This window comes from Tauraco erythrolophus, chromosome 5, assembly GCF_009769465.1.
Source record: "Tauraco erythrolophus isolate bTauEry1 chromosome 5, bTauEry1.pri, whole genome shotgun sequence".
Classification (NCBI taxonomy): domain Eukaryota; kingdom Metazoa; phylum Chordata; class Aves; order Musophagiformes; family Musophagidae; genus Tauraco; species Tauraco erythrolophus.
In genome coordinates this window covers 9,269,181-9,291,088 of record NC_141469.1, presented here as the reverse complement: position 1 = coordinate 9,291,088, position 21,908 = coordinate 9,269,181, and the positions used below count along the sequence as shown (strand labels likewise).

Below are 21,908 nucleotides of genomic sequence, written 5' to 3'. Positions count from 1 at the left end.
CTTTTCGCTAACACATTGAAATCAAAAACAACTCTGTAAGAATCTATGTAAGGTTTTCACATAAATATGGGCTCCGCACACAACAAAAGAGAGCAAGAGAGAAGCAGAAGAAAGGAAAGCAAGCAGGTCCAAACCAGACCCCAGAGACATTGGCTCCACTCACCACAAAACTTAAAGCACAGGTGTAAATCTCACTTTACTCGTGACAGAAAATGAAGCCCTCTCTCACACACCGTTTCTTTCTCTTTTCCTAATACTTTCGGAGATTCTCATCTTCAGTCAGTCACCCTTGCTTAAAGCTTAAGTTGTAATTAGATAGTCTTCAGATGCCAGGGGACCTCTTTGTCAGAGGAGTACCTGGGGGACACAGCCCCTACTTAGCCAAATTAAGAGCTGCCAAATTTAACTAAGGTCTGACTAAACATATTATTCTTTGTTCGTATTAGAAATCTTGTTTTACAAGCAACTATTTTTAATGAACTCCACAACAAAATATGTATGCTCATACATTCAAGTTCCTGTTCTTTATTTTCTGTCAAATAAGACTCTGAGTTTATGAATATCCATCTGTATGCGTGTGTCCCACTGGGAATTTGGATCTTAGCCTTCACACTTACTACTCTCAACCTTAGCGATTCTAAATGCGTACACACTATGTGAACTATTTCCCCAAATCATTTTCATTTTTGCACTCTGAGAATATATGTGGCTCAGACACATGCAAAAATCCTACATGTAACACCTTCATGAGCTACTGTTGTACTAAAAAAAACTTGTTTCAAGCTTACTTTAAACAGCCAATGCTCCTGAAGAGCAAGAGATGTTTTATGTTCTCTCACACTGAAACTGGTCTTGAATCAGCAGAGCCTTGAGGTAGAGTTCATGCCACAAGTTTCTGGTCATTTGACCATCATAAGGAATAATTGCTGAAGCAAGTGACACCCTAAGTAAAAATCCTCCCCCTGCCCCCCCTCCATCCCTCAGGCATCCAGATCAAACCCTTACATTCATGTCCCTAAAATGACTTCATAAATAAATCCCATCTCAGTAGCACTCAGCACTTATTATAATGAGTCAACATATAAATTGTTAATGAATACTGCAATTTTAAAACTTAAACACAAACACATAAATCTCAGCCTTGAGATTTCTGCTGTCTGACAAGCTGTATTCAGAACACCTGGGGACCAGAAGCAGTACCAGCTGTGATGCATTTCTCTCTCTGTTGTGCTAGTACAACTTTTTGCACAGCCATGTTGAGAAATAGGTCAGGGAACTGAGGGAATTGATCCAACTTAAAAGGAAAACACAACATCAGTCAAATTGCCAAAGCAGAGTTCAAAGTGTAGGTCCACAAGCAATTGCTCTGGTAGCAACAAGTTGTGGGAATAGCAGTAGAGCAGGACAGAGCAGCCACCTTATAAGACTATTTCCAAACTTCCCGCATCGTAAAGCTGTGGTCCAAAAAACTCTGTAGGGAGCCGTGAAGAAAAAAAACATAGGCTGCTCCGATTCAGAGCACCAGCACACGCTGTAAAAATAGACTGTTTCCAAATTCAGCTACTCAGCAGAGTCAGCGACTGAGACATTACAACTCTGATCAATTTGTGAAGAGGTTAAAAGAAAATAAATCTGACAGTAAGCTTTCAAACAGAACTTTCCAATTCAGAATTAAACTACAGTACAATTTTTTTTTTTTTGCTAGTTATTGGCAAATATTAACACTAGGTTTTACTTTGAATAGGCGAAGTCAAGTTTCAACATAAACTGCCAATCTAATGCCTGCTCACGTGGTATTACACTTTATTTGCCACAAATAGAAAGACCAAGAGATTGAAAACTACTTACGTCTTGTCTCATTCCGTCTGTTGTTATGAGGTATTAACTTGTTTGTTTCCAGCAGAAACCTCGAGCTAGTTCGAGAGCCTGGTCTGTCTTGACTGTCTGACCGTACGTCATCCAAGTGGAGCGGCACCCATTTCTGCTTGTTGCCTTGGAAAGTTAATATATTACTCTTGATTACAGCACTACTTTTCAGGAGCTGGAACCTCAAGATTCTATAGAATTTTTCTTGTAGAACTAGTAACAGTTAATTTCAAAGTTTAAAAAACAGCAGCTTAACATTGAAATTTTAAGATACGACAAATGACTAAACAATAAATGCAGTAAACAGGAATTTCTCAAACTGAAAGGTAACTTTACCTAAGCTTTAAATATATGAAATGAAGGTGAGCTTTTTTAATTAATTAATTTTCAGATGTAAGCTCCATTACCAAGCATTTATAGCTACGTAAGAGTTAAATATATACAGTAAATTCATTACTATATAATTTCACAACTTGAAAACTATGAAAACTGAAGGTAAAAAAACAACATACCAAGCTAAGCGCTAAAATAAAGATTTCAATCACAAACCAAAAACATTTTCCTGAGAATTTAGTTGTGGTATTGTATTTTTACCTTGAGATAGTCAGATTAAGTTCGTTCATGTGCATCAAAAATTATTAGTAAAACTGCATTTTCTTGTAGGCTGGCCTAAAATATCCACTAACCATTTATTTAAGTATAATATTTGCTGTTCTGTAATTGATTGGTATTGTGGGTTTCATACCTTTCTAGCCAAGAATGCGTAAATAACACAAATACATAAAATGCGTTATCCACACTGTGGAGGGGGGGAAAAAAGATTGTACCTGCAGAATGCTTTGCTCTAGATTTTCACTTAGACCGAAAAAATTAAAAGCAATACAGGATTTGGTTTTTAAAATACACATAGGAAGATTAACGAATCTAAACAACAAAGGTGTTTAGAATCTGAAGTACAACCAGCAGGGAAGCAAGGGAAAAAAAAAAAGCAGCAGTATCTTAAGACTCTCTCAGCTGTTTCTCCAGCCTACTCTAGTCCACAGACTGAGATACAGATTTGCTTCTCATTTTTAAGGTAACAGATCGGACCAAAAGGAAATGAATAGCCTGGTTTAGTTTTCAAGTGATCACTTCAAGGTATAAGGCAATAGTAAAATATTACAATTAAAGTGTTGGTATATATAGTGACACACACACACATATACATGAAGTCAAATTAACACAGTGCTACCTATTTAGGGAAAAAAACATATGAGAGACAGTAATGGTTTGTATAGCCATGCCAAAATTTTCCAGAAATTGTCAGAGCTCCACAGACCATCAGTAGGACACAAGCTGCTTTTTCCCCAGAACTCCTATTTGATTAAACAGAACACTCCAAAACCTGAGAAAGGAAGCCTGTTTTAAGCTCCCTAGCAGAAAGTAATATATCCTGTTAGCACCAAGAAAATGCAAGACAAAAAGTTTCATCAAGTCATACAACTGGAATTGATGTAGCTGGATCAATGGTGACTTACTGCGTTATACATAGTGTCTAGACTGACCTTTTTTCCTTTGGTTATTAGTTTGAGCTTCGTCTTCACTAATATTATCTCCTGGACCATCTGGCTTCGCCTCCGGGTTGTCCTTGATTCCATTATTGCTTTTTTGATCAGATTTCTCCTCCTTTTCTCTCCTGTTTGTTGGCTTCTTACTGTGACTTACAGTCTTACACTGCAAGAGATACCGGTAATTATTTCTGACAGTACAGCTGCTGATAGCAAAAGGTATAAATTTCCTTTACCTAATAAAATTCCTTTATTATTACCTGTTCTCAATCTCTTTAGTAGGGTGAGTTTTAAGAACTGGTTTTTTTTAAAGTCTCATTCCAAATAGTTCTATTTTCTGCTAACTTGGCAAGACTATAAAAGGAATTTTTAGACTAAAAAAGTTTGGTTTGTTTAACTGAAAACGTAGGGTTGCAAAATGCACAACCATCATGTTTCAGTACTTCTGAACTGAAATTTACTTTATACAAAAGAAAGAAATATCACTCACCAGTACTTACTGTTCAGACTGATTATCTTTAAAAAGCTGTGCTTACCGAATAGTGAAAAAAAATCAGAAACTCCCATGATGCTGTACAGTCTCAACATCATGCCAAATGTTCATGTAAATCATAAGGAGCCACAGGTCTTAACTCTGGCAATTCTGTTCCACTAAATCAGAACATGAACCAAAGATCAGCGGATGCGGAGGTGTATGATTACAGATTTATTTTTTCCCACGTTCGAATATGGCATTTACTGGGAACTTTGAGTAGTGCCAGCATCCTGCAGATCATCACTTCTTGGAAAACCCACCGAATAACAGGTTTCGAAGAAGGCAAAATGAACAGCATTTTAGCTAGTAGTGAAAGGCTTCATTTTTTTTCCCCGGTACCAATATAGGCTGAGGGATGTAGGGATTGCGAGCAGCCGTGAGGAAAAGAACTTGGGGATACTTGTGGACAAAAAGCTCGACATGAGCCAACAATGTGCACTCACAGCCCAGAAAGTCAACTGTATCCTGGGCTGCACAAGAAGGGTGTCCAGCAGGTCGAGGGAAGTGATTCTGCTGCTCCACTCTGCTCTCGTGAGACCCCACCTGGAATACTGCGTTCAGCTCTGGAGTCCCCAACACAAGAAGGACATGGAGCTGTTGGAGCAGGTCCAGAGAAGGGCCACGAAGATGATCCAAGGGCTGGAGCACCTCTGCTATGAAGACAGGCTGATAGAGTTGGGGTTGTTCAGCCCAGAGAAGAGAAGGCTCCGGGGAGACCTTACTGCAGCCTTTCAATACTTAAAGGGGGCTTATAAGAAAGACGGGGACAGGCTTTTTAGCAGGGCCTGTTGCAACAGGACAAGGGGCAATGGTTTTAAAATAAAAGAGGGTAGATTTAGACTAGATATAAGGAAGAAATTTTTCACTATGAGGGTGACAAAACACTGGAACAGGTTGCCCAGAGAGGTGGTAGACACTCCATCCCTGGAAACACTGAAGGTCAAGCCGGATGGGGCTCTGAGCAACCTGATGTAGTTCAAGATGTCTCTTCTCATTGCAGGGGGGTTGGACTAGATGATCTTTAAAGGTCTCTTCCAACCCAAACCATTCTATCATCAGATATAATATCCACCTGCAAAATTAAGCTTCGTAGACATTTCTGCCAAACAGAAAGAATACTCCTATGTTGTCGAGACAGCTTTGAACCTGCTGGAGTACCTACAGTAGATACTGCAGTACTACCCTGTAATTAATTCAAATACAAATCCTTCCCTTAGACAAATCAATTGAGATTAAATACAAGCTAAACGTTATTTGGTTTAACAGACACTAAGTGAATTTGTGTACTAAAATTCTCACATACTTAAATCAGCAAAATGTTAACTAACATCTGTGCAATACAATTTAGACCATTTGGTAAACAAAAAAATCTTTTAAAAAATACTCTTAACGCAGACTATTTCATACAGAAAACACCAAATGTATGTATTCTTATGAAACACTACATATATATCTCTCAGCCATTCTGATTAGTACTGCACAGACATTATGAAGCATGTCGAAACTTGACATAATAACCAGGCAGATACTAAAGACCTGCAGTACTAAACAGAATGCAAAAGATAAGGGTGCATGTTTTCTTAAGCCACTAAAAATCAGTATTTCAAAAAAACCCCAAAAAAAGATGCTAAAATATTATATTCTAGACCTCGTCACAAATCAACATTAGCATTTACAAATATTATTTAAGGTATATAAAATTTAATTCTTTCAATACTATTCCATCTCTCTGGTCTAAGCTCAGCAGACCCTCTCCTTTCTGAGCACCAGAACATGATAGAAAAATATCATTATTTTTGGACACAGTTACAGAGTTTCTCTGCACTATATCTCATGTGTTAAAATAGTAGTCTCTGAAAAGTTAGGAACAAAAAATATCACATAGCGGAACTGACTACACAATCTTCAAGAACAGCATTTTATTAGAGAGTAGCAAAGGAAGAGGCTGTGCATCTGAGGTACAAAAAGAACAGGTGAAACGATTTCTAATCTTATGAGTAACTAAGGAAGGAGTCTGATGCACAGCTGAGAGTTATAGAACTCTAACACCACCAGATAAATCGGGAGCTTTAGGATGCAAGTCATGCATCCTTCATGATATCATTAAACGTATCATTACTGTCTCCTCCTGAAGTGGTAGTCTCTTCCGTTCACAACATCTCAGTGACTGACAGGAATACTGATGAAGGAGAAGCTTCTAAATGTGTTTTTTTTAAAAAAAGTCAAATCAAGGACCTTGTATAAATCCTAAACCATGACGGGATGAATGTACACACTAAAGTACTCTAACTGGTATGTGAGCAACTGAACAAGCATTAATCTACTGAAACATAATCTATCCAGGTTTTAAAGATTCTTCTATCAATCCCAAATACTTCCTTTGAGATCCTGTAGAACAAGCTACCAGAGAAGGCAAATTCTATCTAGCAGTAAACATAATGTTGTGTCAAATCTACAGTCATCTGTAATTTTGACCTACAATGCTAAAAGCCTAGTTAGACACCCAAAAATGTTTTGTTGCTATGTAGACCAACAAAGGTTGAGGGAGACAATCGGTTGAGGGAGAAAGGAGGGTGTTAGAGCTTGAGCCCGCAAGAGAAACGATTCATGCCAAACTACCTTGATTTTTTTTCAGTTTTCATTTGGACACTCAATTATACAGTGCACACTGTTGAACCCAAATCTGCTGGTTTCCCTCATCAAGAAAACATTAAAAGCATCACTGAGGTGCTACAGAACTACAGCAAAGAGTGAAATGGCACCTCATATCTTGCAATAATCTGTGCTCTGTTCTTGTTTTAACTAACGTAAAAGAGTTGTAAGATACATTATGCACTTATCACTTGAGACAAAGCAAAAGGAAGATAATTCGATGGAACAGATTTTAACTAAAGATGCTGAAAATATATTAGAAGAAAAGGGCAAGGATAAGCAAGTCATCCTAAGGCAACCTGCACAAAGCATTCTGAGCCACAAGGGAGGGCAGCATGTTCACAACCCGAAAGGCGTTCTCATCTGTGCCTAAACTTCCCAATGAGTAGAAAAGGGAAATACAAGTTTTAAAATCACGGAGTAAACATGGCACAGTTTTACCTACATATCTCCATGGCACAAGACTAATGATAAACGGAGCGTATGTGTGTGGGCTTGTGAAGGGTTCAGAAATTCCAGTACTAGTGCGGACAGTCAAGCACAGACCCGTATCCTGAATTATTGACAAAATTTCTGCTGAAACCCTACCACACTCAAAGCGCATTCCAGGGGCAGTGGTATTAAGCAGTCAACATGTCTTTTTTTTTTAAAAAATAACACTGAGGATAACAAAGGATACTTACTTCATTGTTTGCTATTTCGCTTGGTGTCGGCCAGTTTGTGATATCACCAAAATCACCAGCCTGCAAAGACGACAAACAGTCTATATTACTTCCTAGATTTAGTCCTTTTTAATATATGGAAGATGTCAGTCGTGACTCAGATGGCCAGGCTACCCCTTTAAGCAGAACTGTTAGAAGTAGCAATTGTTAAAATCTGAGAAATACAACAGAAAACAAACACGCAACCTTTGAAAACGAAATATGATCGATTGTAGAAAAAACTATTCATTGCAGTTACATCCAAATCAATGTCCAATACACCTTAGCTTGTCATTAGTAGAACTGTCTAAAGAATGCTTTCACAAAGAATATTTTAAGTGGGCACAGCCAAAAAAAAGATAGTGAGAAAGCAAAACTTTCTGCATTCTATTATAAAGCAAACTAGGAGGGCTTACGACTTTCGAGCACACCTAAAAGAACTGTCAGATTAAATGGTGTCTTATACATAGCTTCCCATGTGATTTAAAGGTATCTACTGCTTAGGGGTCTTTTAGCTTTTGGAAAGACCTTTGAGCACAGGTATTATTCAACCCGAAAAGGAGTGGCTATACAAAATTTTAGAAACTTAATTTTTCAATAAAAGGATTCAGTGTCTCCTATTGTCATAATGATAATTTTATGACAATAAATTATTAAAGCACACACATCACATAACATGCAAAAAGGATTTCCAAAACCAATATAGTACCACTTGTGAAGGGTCTGCAAAGAAACACCACTCGAGCACAGTTTTGTTTAAAAAATACAATGCGATTATATAAAAGTGCCTTTCCTTATCCCTCACACATACACCACTTTAGCATCCCTTCTAATTTTAAATTTCCCTTCCATTTTTACTTTTCTATCTGCAAAATTAACCATTACTAAGGCAGAACATAACATTTCTGGTTCTAACTTAAAAATATCTTGCTACCTTTCCGTTTTAGTAATATCAGCTATTTACCATATCGAATATTTACAGCCAGGAATACTCCCTTGAAATTATTTCATTTTCCTTCCATATTATCAGCTGAGCTAAATGCCAGTTCAGATTAACAGGTTAGATTAACCAGGACTTCTAACACAATCAGTCCAGTAACTCATAGCTAAATGTCCTTCCGGAAAATACAAACCTTGCTGCATTTCCTTGTCCTGGGTTTCGCTGCTTTTATAACTTTAGTGGAATTCTGTAGTTCTGAAATGGAAGAAAAATATTTTCAAGTGAAGAATTAGACTGCACTTTAAATGTGTAAGGAAGCTATACTTCAACAACTCTGTTAAACTGCCTATCATACTACACCAAATTTTTTTTTGAGGCCTTAGTATCAAAGTCAATGAACATTTCTGTAAAGTAACTAATGGTACATGACAATGAAAAAAATCACACTCATAATGAGTGCAAATAATCTTGAAAACCAGGTGTACAGGATACCATATAACACAGTATTTAGGCTTTTGCTCAGCTATAAGGTCAAGACTATCTCAAAACACTGCTACTTTAACCTGAGAACTAGTTAAGAAAATGAGCCCCTGAACCACATTTAAAAAGTTATCCTATTAGAAGGTATATTTATAAGACAGAATTAATTTAAGAAATCTATCATTATGCAAGCATGAAAAAAACATAGAAGCAATTACATATTCGCAAATTCCTAGTAACTGTCTTTTATACACAGTTACTCAAATGCCAAATAAAATTTAGCCATAATGCTCATAATCAAGCCAAAACAATAAAAAAAAGCAAAGGTGAAAAGAGAAAATAACTATAAAAACTACATTAAGATTAATAAATTTTAATGTCCAAATTCGCCAATGAGTATGATAAATACGAGCACCTGCAACAAAGCTGACACTTGTGCATTTTCAGAACCATTCTGAGTCAAGACCTAAATTTTATAATAACGATCCCATCTGATCTCCTGAGCAAGAGTCCATTATTATTCTACTAGTAATATTTCCCAGGAATGAATATAATGCTTGGAAAACAGCTCACTGTCTCATATATGGCAACATTATTGGGCCTAACAATCTAGGATCAATAACCTGCATTAAAAAAAAAGTCTATTTAAGCTCACAACGTCTTCTAATGCACATGCCATTACTCTTCTGTAGATGAATTCCATTTTCTTATTCTGTGCCATTTTTCCATACCGATCTCAATTGTGTTCTACTTCTTGCACTGGGAATCCAGGGGGAAAAAAAAACACTAGTACTGGGCAATTTTTCTTGGAGATTAGAATTGAGACAGAGGAAATTACCTCTTAACTTCTGTTAAGCCCTGGTTCTGTTCTGCCAATGTGTATCTTCCCATAGAGAAGTGGTCACAACCTTTCCTTGAAACTTCTCTTTCAGCATTTTATTGTAAGACGAGCTTCAAACATTGAACACGACTGAAATCACTAGTGGATTATTATTTCACACAGGGATAACATCACCTCCTCAACCCTTATCTCTTTCACATCCAGTGACTAATCTTTCTTATCGCAGCTTCACACTGGGAGCCCCACCCTCATGCCCCAGTGACTCCCAAAACTCTCTGTCTGCTTCCCGGAATGCACTCTGAACGCTAGAAGAACAAACTAATGTTTAGTCCATATTCCACCGTCAATTATGTTCATACTGCTACATACAACTTGCACATCACACAAGACATGAATCCTGATCAGCCTGTGACTTTTGACACACCATTTCCCAGGAGGTTTTTTCCCCTCTCCGACAGATCTGCTTTTTAAAACAAAGGCAAAACACACTCCCCTCCAAACCGTCTCTTTCTTGTTATTCAGCCTCAATTAACTTCAGACTGAGAGCTTTCGGAAACACACACACAGTGACTGTGTAATCCTAATTTTCACTTGTCATTCAACAGCAAACTAATTGCACTTTACGAAACAAGACAAACAGCTGTAGAGGTGGAGCAGCAAACAAATTAGTAATTTTCTCCAACAAAACCGTCAATTATCTGTAAAGGTAAACTGGCCACAGCTTTGTCCTCCAGTAGTCTGTAAAAACCCCTCTCTCTCTAGCTGTTCAATTACCTTACTGAAGTCCTTTTTCCACCTCACAGCACTTTTACTTAAATTGCTGCTGCAGGACTGCTCTGCCAGAACTTCTACTCCGTGTGTCACCAGGGCGTAGCAAGGGATTCAAAAATAAAAGACTCAATGTCGCTGCACTTAGTCATGGGACATTATTCCAGGCGGCAGGAGAGGCTATCTGAATCGAGCAGAATGAGACCCAACTCGTTTTACACAATCTCTCTTATCTGTATGTAGTAATCCAAGACTTGGAAGATGCATTTGCACACGAAATAAAATTAATATTAAGCAACGCACCGCCTAGTTGATGATGCCCTTTCTGAACTCAAAGGCCTGAGATCTCTCTGTGCTCCCTACTTAGCTACCTGAAAACACCTCCATGGAGTTTCCGGCCCTCCCAAGAGAGTCATGCTCAAAACCAAATTTAACTGATCTGTCCTGACCAGCTTTCTGGGGCTTATCATGTGAGAGTCGGATTTTCAGTGTGAAGCATGAAAGGGAAAATAAAGGGGAAGAAAAGAAAAAAAAAAGAGGATGGGAGAGTAAAAGAACAAAACAACAAAACATCAGATCACTTAAAAGTTTTACACAGGTCACATCTGTTCTACTATATTGCTCCAGCAGAACCCAACCAGCCCTTGCAGATAAATTATTTCACTTACTGTTAATTTCAACCTAACTGTATTAAAATGGTTTATTTGGTCATGTGCTACAAGGGAAACTGTTTAGTAAAGGCATACTGCATTGATAGAAGAACTCAGTTATCTTCAATTACTTTACTTGCTGGGTTTCAGCTGAGTTTTGAGATGGTAGGGGAAAAAAAAAAAAACAAAATCAAGGATGGGGAAGTTTAACTGCCAATGATCATCTTTCAATCACTGAACTCCATCCAGTAAAGATGTCATCCACATGAAAATAGTGATCAGCCTTCAAAGCCATTTTTATTATGGTTCTTCCTAATCTCTTAACACATCACATCCTAACACAAGATACTTTCTGCGAAAGACGTGAATGTGCAAACATGCCAAGTGCCCTATGTCAAAATACATGGGTTGATAGTTCTGAAAAATGAAAGATGAATTTTGGAACCACTAAAGCAGCGGCTACTATCTGGGACAACGGCATCAGAAAAGCAAAAGCAGACTGGATGCTGTGCCGAGATTAAGAGAAGCAAAATTTGCACATAAAGATGTATCACCAAAGTACCATTGATTACAAGAAAAATGTTTTTAGTAGTAGTACTTCAGAATGGATGGTTTGAGGTTCTGCAAATAACTACTCAAAGTAATTTCTTCTGATAGCATGGGAGGGATGACATTGCCAATTTCTTCTGAAAGCAAAGTCTACTAACAAAAGGTGGAACACATTCCATTTTTGACACAAACACAGTTTATGCTGTAAGGATTTCTAGGCAATACTCCAGTTTCATTTTCACTTGGACTGGATATGTATTTCCTTCAGTGAACGAGCAACATCCCATAAATACCAGGAGTACTTCAGGAGGTGGCTGAAATCACCCAGCAGAACAGCTCTTCAAAACTTCAGTGGAACACGTTTGTTGAACTTGGACAACATTTTCCTTTCAATACTCAGTTTGAAATTTCACAGAGTAATCCATTTTTAAACAAGGTAAGCCATACTTAAACCTATTGTTTTAACAGATAAATGTGAAAGTCTTGCAAATGTGACCAAACAATCCCTTGGAGTATATCAAAATGTAAATCTAGAGCGTGGATTTAGATCCAAGACTCTGGGAAATTAAAAAAAAAAAACCAAACCCAAACCAGAAACTACACTAACACCCTTTCCTACAATAGTTCTAACATTTTATAGCAAAACAACATTGGATAGACCTTCTTCACACTGTGAACAACTAACCAAGGCAGTGTGTTGTGACACCTGCATCCTTCCACCTATTTACATTAAAAAACAGTCAGTATTTCAATACAACAAGCAACAGAGAAAAAAAAACTCCAATACATGATTTGATTAATCATGATACGATTTTCCTTGTGTTTCATTTCTCATTTTGTATCTTTCTCAGCTTCTTCATAGAAAGCTGCAACCTCTGACTCAAATTTCTACGAAAGCTTTCATGGTTCTGAAGGGAGCACGTGCCAGAGCACAGCGAGCCAGCACTGTGTCTTACACTCAAGGCGACAGGATGGATTTCTCTCTGTACCAGATCTCCCGTTTTGAAACAACAAAAAAAGTACCATAAAAAATTACATATGCTGTTATATACAACTAAAATACAGACAGCAGATTTGTAAGATAATGTTTTTAATCTCAGGGTTGGGGTAATTGTCAATGTTGTACCTTCTGATAATTCTTAAAATAATGTTTAAAAGCTACTATTAAACACTCAGTGAATTCATAAGAACTAAAGATAGTATTTGCTTTAGATAAACACATAAAAAAAGATAATTAGATCATTTACAAATTCACTTATCAAAAGCTTGCTATTCCTAGCAACACAGTATACCTTTACTAAACTGTACTTTTACAACCTGCTTTGCTAACAGACTAAAGCAAATTAATTTATACAATAGCACTACAGTGAACTGGTTCTGCTACCAAAATATCAATCAGATAAAAGGTGTTCTCTGATGCCCAGAAATAAACATAATGAAGAAAGACAAACTGAGCACAATACAAAAGAGTGAAGTGTGCAGTTATTTTAATTAACTACATGATTCAAGCACACTAGGAAGCAAACCCACTTCAATATCCTAGAGCAGCACAGGTATTTTGCTTCAATTAATACTTCCACAAATTCCATGAACAATTTTTCAATAATTATCTAATGAATCATTAGAGACCCTCATCAGCTATACAAATCACATGAAGACTAAAGAACTTGCCATTCAGATTCCCTTTTGCAAGCTTACAAAAAGGGCAGCACTTTAGGTTTCATCAAATAAAGAGGTGGGAGAACTTTAGTAATAAAATTATTTCAACTCCTCTTTCCTGGGCAAATTATTTATAAGAAGGCAAGGTAAATAGCCTATTCTATGAAAGCTCAGCTCTGAGGGGTAGCTGAGGAAAAGCAACACTCGGAGGAACAACAAAGAATACAGGACTAGTGCTGGGTTGGTCTGTAGCTTCTGTACAGACACAACTTGTTGGCTCAATTTAAAAAAAACCTTCCCTTGTTACCTCATAAAAAAATTATCTACAAGATTATATAGGACTTATTCCTTGCAACCGTTCCTCTCCTCTTACTCATACAGCTCCAACTCGAAGAACTGAAGAATTACTGCAATGTACTGGCTGGACACTACGAAGGGAGGAAGACACACCACAGAAGCAGCCTTCATCACTTGACAGCCTATGTTAAAGCGACCTCCGTGTTCACCATCACTGGGATTGGACAGAAGCCTATTAAATTCACCAGTAATTTTGTACTGCTACAAGTCCTTCTCCATGAGTTAAAAGCAGATTAGGATGTGAAAGTAGCAGTGTAATTCTTACATTATTCTGTTTAAAAGAGAAGTTTAATAAAAGGCTTAGTCAGAAACACTAAACTGTGGTAGCAAACACACTATGAAAAATTCAAATATGTTTACACTAGGTGTTTGGTTTACTATAACATGATTAAAACCTACTAACGTATCTGAGACAAAAATATAATAGGTCATGGTAACAACGCTTTGACTGGATTCTTTGGCCAAGAATCTCAAGCCTTTTACATTACTTTTTTTCCTTCTAATGTCAGGTGATGTTAATGTATTTCAGCAACAAAAGTCAGGTTTACCTCTATTACACACTAACACCACGCTAATTTGAAAGTCAAAAGATTACAGACTGGGGTCAATTTTCTCAAGTGTGTAACTATCACTGAACATACCATGCTTGCATGTCTCGGGAAACTTTCAACAAATTAAGCCAGGATCAACAAGTTGAACAGGATTCAGTCACTACTTTGATGTGAGATTCTTTTACGTTTTATTATCCTCTTTACAGATACATTCCATCCCAGTAGTATTTCTGCTCATCTACTTATTATTTCACATGACTAATTTCCATACTACTACATTCATAAGGGCCTAGTGTGACTTGATTTTGCTTTGTCAACATGCAGTTAGTTACTCTAAAATACATCCCTTGTTGCAGATGGAGGCACATGACAATTTCTTCCTTCAAACAATCAGGAAAAATCAGCTGCTTTGTCTTTTACAGCGGAAAGAGCAGTGGCTTCTTCACAGTGCTTTCGGTGGTGGCCAAACCAAAACACGCACCCTGGTATGTGTTCTTCACCAGTGCCACCAGCAACACTGACTGCCACATTTGCTAAATTATACACTTGTATATAAACGATATACAGATGTGCCAGTGCAACTCCTCAGTTTAATGTTAGTTTGATAAAGGGTAAGCATAACTTTTATACAGAAGAAAAATAAAGTTCTCTGAAATCATCAAATTAAGCACATAATGCGCACAGCGTATGAACTCACTGCCTCCTTTCTTCTTCCTTCAACAGCTATTTGTGTGTTTTATCTTAAGTGGAAAAGTAAACTTCACAGAGGGTGAAGCACAAGGTGCTAATGCAACAAAAGAAGTTTTCTTAATGCTTCTGATGTGCCATTATTATGATTGCCACAGCAAGCCAAACGAGTGACAAGTTCTCTTTCATGTACGGACAAGACCACAAGCTGCTGCCCAGCAAGCCGGATTGTAGAAGCTATGCATAAATAGGTATTTATAAGCGCGTCAGTACACACAAACGAAACAGCCGAGATGATAAAGATGACTATATACGTTGCCAAAAGGTTTGATCGTCAGCTAAGTAGAGATTTTGTGGTCTGGAGAACTCTTTCCTCTGCCTGCATGACCTGTATACTTGAAACCATAAATTATATACTTCTCTTTGTGAAGGAAGTACGTATTTAATTCAAGCATAAAAGTGACTATCAGATCACAAAAAGGTTTGTCAGGTGCCTTCAGGAGCAAGTGTTGAGATTGAAATTCTCAGGAAACAGAAAGAAATACATATTTTGAGATCAGCAGTTTACTTCCAGTCAAGAATAACACTTCAAGAAGCTGCTAACTTCTAAAATGCTTTGCTAGCCTAAGCTTAAAGCCTGGCAATTTCAAGCCAGGTCTTCAGTGCCCAACCTTGCAAAGCCATCTGCCTCTCTAGTCGGCAGGGAGCCTATAAAGTAGTTTTATCTCACGTGTAGTGATTAAAGGCCAGAAAATTCTACCATGGCTACTCTCACTCCAGCTCTTTCCACATAAACAGTGTGAACCCTGAAAGCAAGCCAACTGACTACTTTTGTTAACATTTAAAGCCTCCGCAATCCAAATAAGTCTTCTGGAAAGCAAAACCAAGTAACGGATCGTACAGAGGCCCTTACTATATAATTAGACAAAAAAGACCTGCGGTAAAGCAAACGGGATGTACCAATATTTCGAAAGAAAAGCAAAGCGAAACAAGCCGCTTACCAGCCCTGTTTGCCAGAACCAGAGCCTAGCGCCATGCGGGGCTCGCCGGAGGCCACACACCCCCAGGCCAGGGGTGACCATTCGCAGTCCCCGGGAGCCCGCAGCCGGCACAGCGGCTCGCCCACCCCAATCCCATCGTTGTGCCCCACACCACGTCGACCGCCCCGTCCGTCCCACCCCCCCCTCCACCCAAGCCGGGCCGGGCGAAGGCGGCGGCCGGACCCCACCTCCCCTCGCTCGCTTCCCTCTCTGCCCATGTATGTCAAAAGCCAGAGCGCCCGGCCCGGCTCTCCGGGAGCTGCACCGCCGGCCGACCCGCACCCGGGCCCCGCTCCGGCGGCGCGCTGCCCGCCCGCCGACTGGGGAGAAACACGCGCGTTTCTATTCTAAATAAACAAACAAAAAAACCCAACCCGAACCAAACCAAACCCAGAACGCCACCACCACGTGCCAGCCAGCACTCGGCCCACCGCCACCCCCCACCGGCCCCGGTCCCAGCCGGGCCGCCGCACCTGCGTCCTGCGCGACCAGCTGCCCGTCCGCCGCGGGTGGGGAAGGGCTGTCCCACGCGGGCCTGCGCCTCGTCCACGGGTTCTCCTTGGGCGGCGGCGCTTCCAAGGCCGGCCGCCGCCGGCCGCCCTCCTCCGCGGCCTCCTCCCCGCGGGGCGAGCCGGGCTCCGGTTGCCGGGGCTCCTCCGACTCCTGGGGCCGTCCGACCGCCGGGCCGCCGCCTTCGCCCTCAGCGCCCCAGCCTCGCCGCTCGGCGGGCGCCGCCGCCACCTGCGCCGCGGACATGCCCCGCCGCCCGCCGCGAGGGGCCGCCAGCCGGGGCGGCCGCGGGGCAGCCAAGGCGGGGAACCCGCCTCCTCCCCGCGCCGCCGCCCCGCCCCGCCGGCCGGGGGTCCGGGAGATCCCCCGTCGGCTGCCCCGGCCGGGCCGGAACGCCGCTCGCTCCCTCCTTCCCCTCAGCCGCTCATTCAGCGAGCGCCTCCCACAGCGCGACCCCTTCCTCAGGCTGACGCGAGGGGTGACGGGAGAAGCGAAGGAGGGAGGACGACCCGACCCGACGCCGCCTCCGGAGGGACGGGAGGGCGCTCCCGGCCTCGCTGCGCCCCGGCCGCCCCGGCTCGGCTCGGCCTGCCCGGCCCTGCCCGCTCAGAGGGGAGGGGTGCGCGGGCGGCGGCGGCCGCAGCGAGCAGGCGGAGGGGAGAGGAGGAGCGGCGCGCGAGGGGCACTGCTGTGCGTTATGACGTCACGGCGGCGCCAGCCCCGCCCGCGCTCGCGGAAGCGGCGGCGTGAGCGGTGCTCCGCGCGCGGCCGCGGGCGTGCCCTGCTAAAAACTTGGTAGTTGATTTGAGGTGTGTAAGCGCCTTCGTCAGTGACGTACCGCGCTAATGAGCGCGCATTAATTACAGAAAATGAAAAGTTCTCTTCGGTGTCCTCGCGGCGCCCCGAGCCGAGCCGGCGCGCGCTCCCCACCCCCCGAAACACAAACGGAGCAACGCGGCGCTCCTCGCGGCTGCCAAAAAACACAACAAATAAATGAGCCAACAGCTGCTTCAAAGCGGGGGCAGGACTCGCTTTGGAAAACCTCGCTGGAATCAGTGGCCTTTTTTTTCGGTTTTTAGTACCGAGCCTACTTCGAAACGCTGCTCGGCGGCGGCCGAAGCGAAGCACCGGAGCGCGCGGCAGCAACGCCAACACGGCGGCTCCAGGTGCAGCGGCTGCTGCGATCCTGCTCCGTTACAGACACGCTCCGCTAAAGATGGCTGAAGCTCTCGGGAAACACTTTCCGGACACATGGGCTTCCCAGGCCTTTTCCATACTTGTACAGTACCACGGGCGTCTCAGAATGCAGTAGGACCATGAACCCGTTTCGCTGGAGCAAAGTGGACTTGGGCGGTTCAGCACTTCCAGTAGCACAGCCTGGAGAACACGTTCAACGGGCACGGGAGAACATACCTAGGTCCAGGTAGCGACGGAATCACGCTCCATTTAAGCACTGCAGCAGAGGGACATTTGCTATCACATAATGTCTCCTCCACCTTCGGCCAAAAATCCCCCAGAAATCATCTTGCGATAGCACGCGTGTACTCGTGCCATGCTGGCTGGATTCATGAGGTTGTACCCACACTTCTGCCACTGCGTTGTCCCAGAAGCACTGTGGTCACAGAATGAGGAAAGCCACTGCAGCATGGAATTAATCACCCCTTTCCCGCTTTGCAATCTCCCAGTGCGCCCATAATTCTTCTTGGTTACACCTTAAGACACCCGTTCCTCTCCCATTTCTTGCATTCAGTCTCTTGGCCCTGTTTTACTCCCTTTCTTATATAAGGTCTTCCCAAAACATGCCAACATCTCTTTAATGAACTAATCAAATTCTTAAATAGGCTTTTATAAAGCCAGTCAAATATTTTTGAAGTAGTGTCACAAGTAACTAAATTTCCAGGGTTTTGCAGCAGCAAAGTAAGTTCTATCTGGGGTAACGTTATCCTCTGCTTTAATGAGATTGTACGCAGCTTTATCTTCATCAGAAAAAACCCACAAATCCACCAAAAACTCCACAAAACCCCACCACAGCTCACACTTCCTCAGGCACTGAGACATTTTTAGCACTGTTCTGGAACTGTGGGTACATTAGCAGCTCCAAAGAACAGAGGCCATCTTCTGCCACACCAAGCACTTCGACTGTCCCTAGGAGCAGAAGTGGCTCACGGAAATCTCCTTCCCAAGCCAAGAGTCATTTAGTCATCATCAGGTGTGATGAGATCAGATCAGCTGGTGGAGGCCCAGGTCTACCTCAAAGAAGAAAACTCCAGGTGCTTGCTGCTTTGTTGAAGATGTTAGGAAATTAATGACCTTTTGTGGTAAAGGCGTGAAATGAAAACATCTACCTTAATTTGTGTGCTACTATAAGCAAACCACACAGATACTGCAACGTATGTTTCTGTAACTGCAGATTAAAGCTCCAAACATTGGTAATAAGGGAGGAGTCTCTGTTTTCATAAATAGAAAAAGAAATTACTATTGCTTCTAAGCACTTTTGTACAAAACGTGACAGGTGTTCTTTCTTCCTTTTAAATTTATGTCGAGAAAAAAGGCAGAATGATGAAAATTAAAGCAAATCTTCAAACTCTTAGAAGCATTTTTCTTTGCAACTAAGAACTTTATTTTTTTGGATGCAATAAATTTACTTATCAAGGACGTGCCAATTGCATATTGCAGTGACGAATTTATTTGAAATGGAGGAAAGCATTCTTAGTGAATAATTTTGACTGGGAAAGCCAATATCTGTGTATGTTTACATCTACATTCCTGAAAACAGGAGTATCAGTCACACTGCCTGTTCAAAACAATTTTCAAATCTTTTATTTGGTTTCCTGAACTCAGAAGTTAAGCAGAGGTTCGAGTGCTATGAAAGTAAAGAGGCCCTACCTAAGTCACTGGTAAGAAGGGGATTAACCTCCTGTTTCCTCTTTTTCTCGTCCAAGTGTTAGAAGATAAGGAAGCAGATGTGTAGGCGAGCCAGGACTTCAGGAACACTGCAATACTGCAGTGCAGGAACCTGAACAGACCAGGAAAAAAAGCAGGAAACTGATTAAGAGTTAGCCATGTGGAGGCAAAAAAGTGAAGATGACCATTAACGTGGCAGCTTGAGAAGTTTTTGTACATACCTGTTTTGCTAACTGCGTGGTGGTAGTAGAAGTCTCACTGTGTACCTTCTAACGGGCCTGAAGAGTATATAAAAAGCTTTTAGAGTAAGACTCATCCTTAACTCTTTGTCCCCTTTGTAACATCCCTCGTTACTTTCTAGCAGGGCAGGGCAGACTTCCTTGGCAAATCTCACTCTTTTTTCCTTTAAGACTATTTAAAATATTTGTATTTGAAAAAGAAGCTGATTTATACTACTGAAACCTCGAGAATAGCAATCATTACAAGCTACTTTACATTTTAAAGCTTATGTTTGTGTGGAAGCATCCAAATGTACCAGGGAACACTGCAAATTATAGGATTGCATAATACGTTAGCATTTTACTCATGTAATAGTTTTGCAGAGGGAATTACATGCCTACAGACTATACGCACCTCCTTTCAATACTGTGTAACTTATCGTTACAGCCGAGCTGACAGAGAACCTGACAGTTTAAGATAAAGAAACTTCCCTGCCCAACCAACCGTAATTAAGATCAACATTTTTTAAAAAGTGACACAAGACAGAAACAAGTAAGATAAAATAAAAAAAAAAACAGCTGTCTCAAAACGTTAGCAGCTACCAAGCAAAAACAACATTTTGAGGATCCAGGGATTTTCACTTTCTAATCTGCTGTTTAAAGAGCATCTATATATGTGCATATGACATTCCAGTAAGAAAAAGCAACAAGACTCCATTTCTTCATATAATGGTACCTTTTGCAGTCTTTCTGGAGTAATACGACACAAGTGATCTATCCTTGCTTAAAAAAATTGCTGAGCAGTCACTTTTGAGGAGGGTGGTTTTCAAACTTGGGGAAAAAAAACAAAATATCACAGAAAGCTCCCTTTGACAATGATTAGATGAGTTCTGCTCTAGATCAGTGCTTAGGCACCAGGAGAGAAAGATGTAAATAAAATACTAAAAACCCCTTCCCTTTCAAATGCAGACAAAACCCACTACCCTCTCCATTTGTCCATTTGTCCTCCTCATCTTGTGTCACTCTTGGTATTACTACGCAGAGGTGTTACTACAGCCTTCCCTTTTCAAACAGCGTAACTGAGCACCAAAATATAACTGATTGTGTCTTGGCAGCTGGGTACAACTGGCAGGCATCAGTCAGAATGACTGCTCCAATGCCACAGGGTAAGCCACAACAGTTTTCCAAGACTTTTTTTCTTTTTTTGGCAATAAACACCACCAAGACTCAAAGACACACCTGCCAGTAACATTTGCAGCTATCTGTCCAAAGCAACCTTTCAGCTAGCGTGTGATATTCTCATTCCTATGACAGACTGCTGCAGACGATGAAATAGCCTCCTTTTCCCGTGGCAGCAGCACTCCAAAATCCTGCCAGCGCCTTCCCACCTTGCAAGAGCAACCAACAACAGCGATTTTTTTCAATTACTGCTGGATAGTCCTACAATATGCTCTGAGTTTATTATGGCAGCACACACCTTTGCTTGGAACACAGCAGCAGGCAGGAAAAAGTTGTACAGATTTTGGACCCTTTTAAAAGTAAAAAGGGATTTCAATTCAGTCAGGGAAATTGAAACACAGTGAAGCCACTGGAAAGTAGAAAACTGGAATCACAATGGTATCTTAATTAGATGATACAAGCTTATTTTCTTTACCTAAGTACTGCATGTAGAAAAACACGAAAGCGGCATCACTGTTTGTTGTGAGAAGCTTTATCTTGTACTGTAGATTAACTACTCTTCTTGTGCTACAGTACTAGTAGGAATAGAAAGGATTGCACGATGACAGGGAGAAGCATTTTGAATTCCTGTTAACAAGAAAGAAAAAAAACTCACACCTAACCGTTTTTTCAGGATTTTTATTGAAAAACATTAAAACCAAAAAATGATCGAGGCCAGTTTTACAATAAATTGAAGTCATACAGAATGGCTTACCTGCTAGTTGGATTTAGTGCATGAACCTTATTCCAATATTTTTCTCATGCAGTTGCTGGATTAAAATCACATTCTCATTTAACATCAAAACGGATTATTAATAGTGCTTTCTTAGGATTTAACCTTAAAATCTGCTTTAAAAAGTCAATTTTCCAAAGGTTAAAAACATTTACACAGCAAGTTTCTCCTCTTCACAGACCAGCTAATAGTATCCTGTGTCTGATAAGTGGCAGAAGTAGACGACAGGGCTCATTTTTCCTTTTTGTCATTTTAACCTGAGAAATTTCTTAAATGCTTCTTACTGGGCTTTCGTATTTGGCAACACTACTTTAGTTACATAGCGAAGCATGATTTCTCACTCTTGTCAGAAACCAGTCTTTCACTACTTATCCCAACATGAGTTACATTAGCACAAATCTGCTTCTGTGAGTAGTACACCTTTTGGCACATTAAACCTTGTTAGTAATACCATCAGAACACTAACCTCAGGATGTCAAGTTCCCATCAGTTGTGTAATTCC

The 21,908-nt window shown here is 40.9% G+C and overlaps 1 protein-coding gene across 4 annotated transcripts in view; it reads right to left on the bottom strand.

Moving 5' to 3' along the window:
- LARP1B (La ribonucleoprotein 1B) overlaps positions 1-16,579 on the bottom strand; it is a 35,294-nt gene extending 18,715 nt beyond the window's left edge. For 3 of the 4 annotated variants that reach the window (XM_086611353.1, XM_086611352.1, XM_086611354.1), the window contains exons 1-5: positions 16,297-16,579; positions 8,435-8,496; positions 7,284-7,343; positions 3,411-3,579; positions 1,849-1,992 (exon numbers count right to left, since the gene is read on the bottom strand). In XM_086611353.1, coding sequence (XP_086467479.1) covers positions 1,849-1,992; positions 3,411-3,579; positions 7,284-7,343; positions 8,435-8,496; positions 16,297-16,579 — 718 coding nt within the window. Of the gene's footprint in view, positions 1-1,848; positions 1,993-3,410; positions 3,580-7,283; positions 7,344-8,434; positions 8,497-10,701; positions 10,733-16,296 lie in introns of those variants that run through there. The other variant, XM_086611355.1, reaches the window with a different exon arrangement.
- Positions 16,580-21,908: the final 5,329 nt, after the last annotated feature.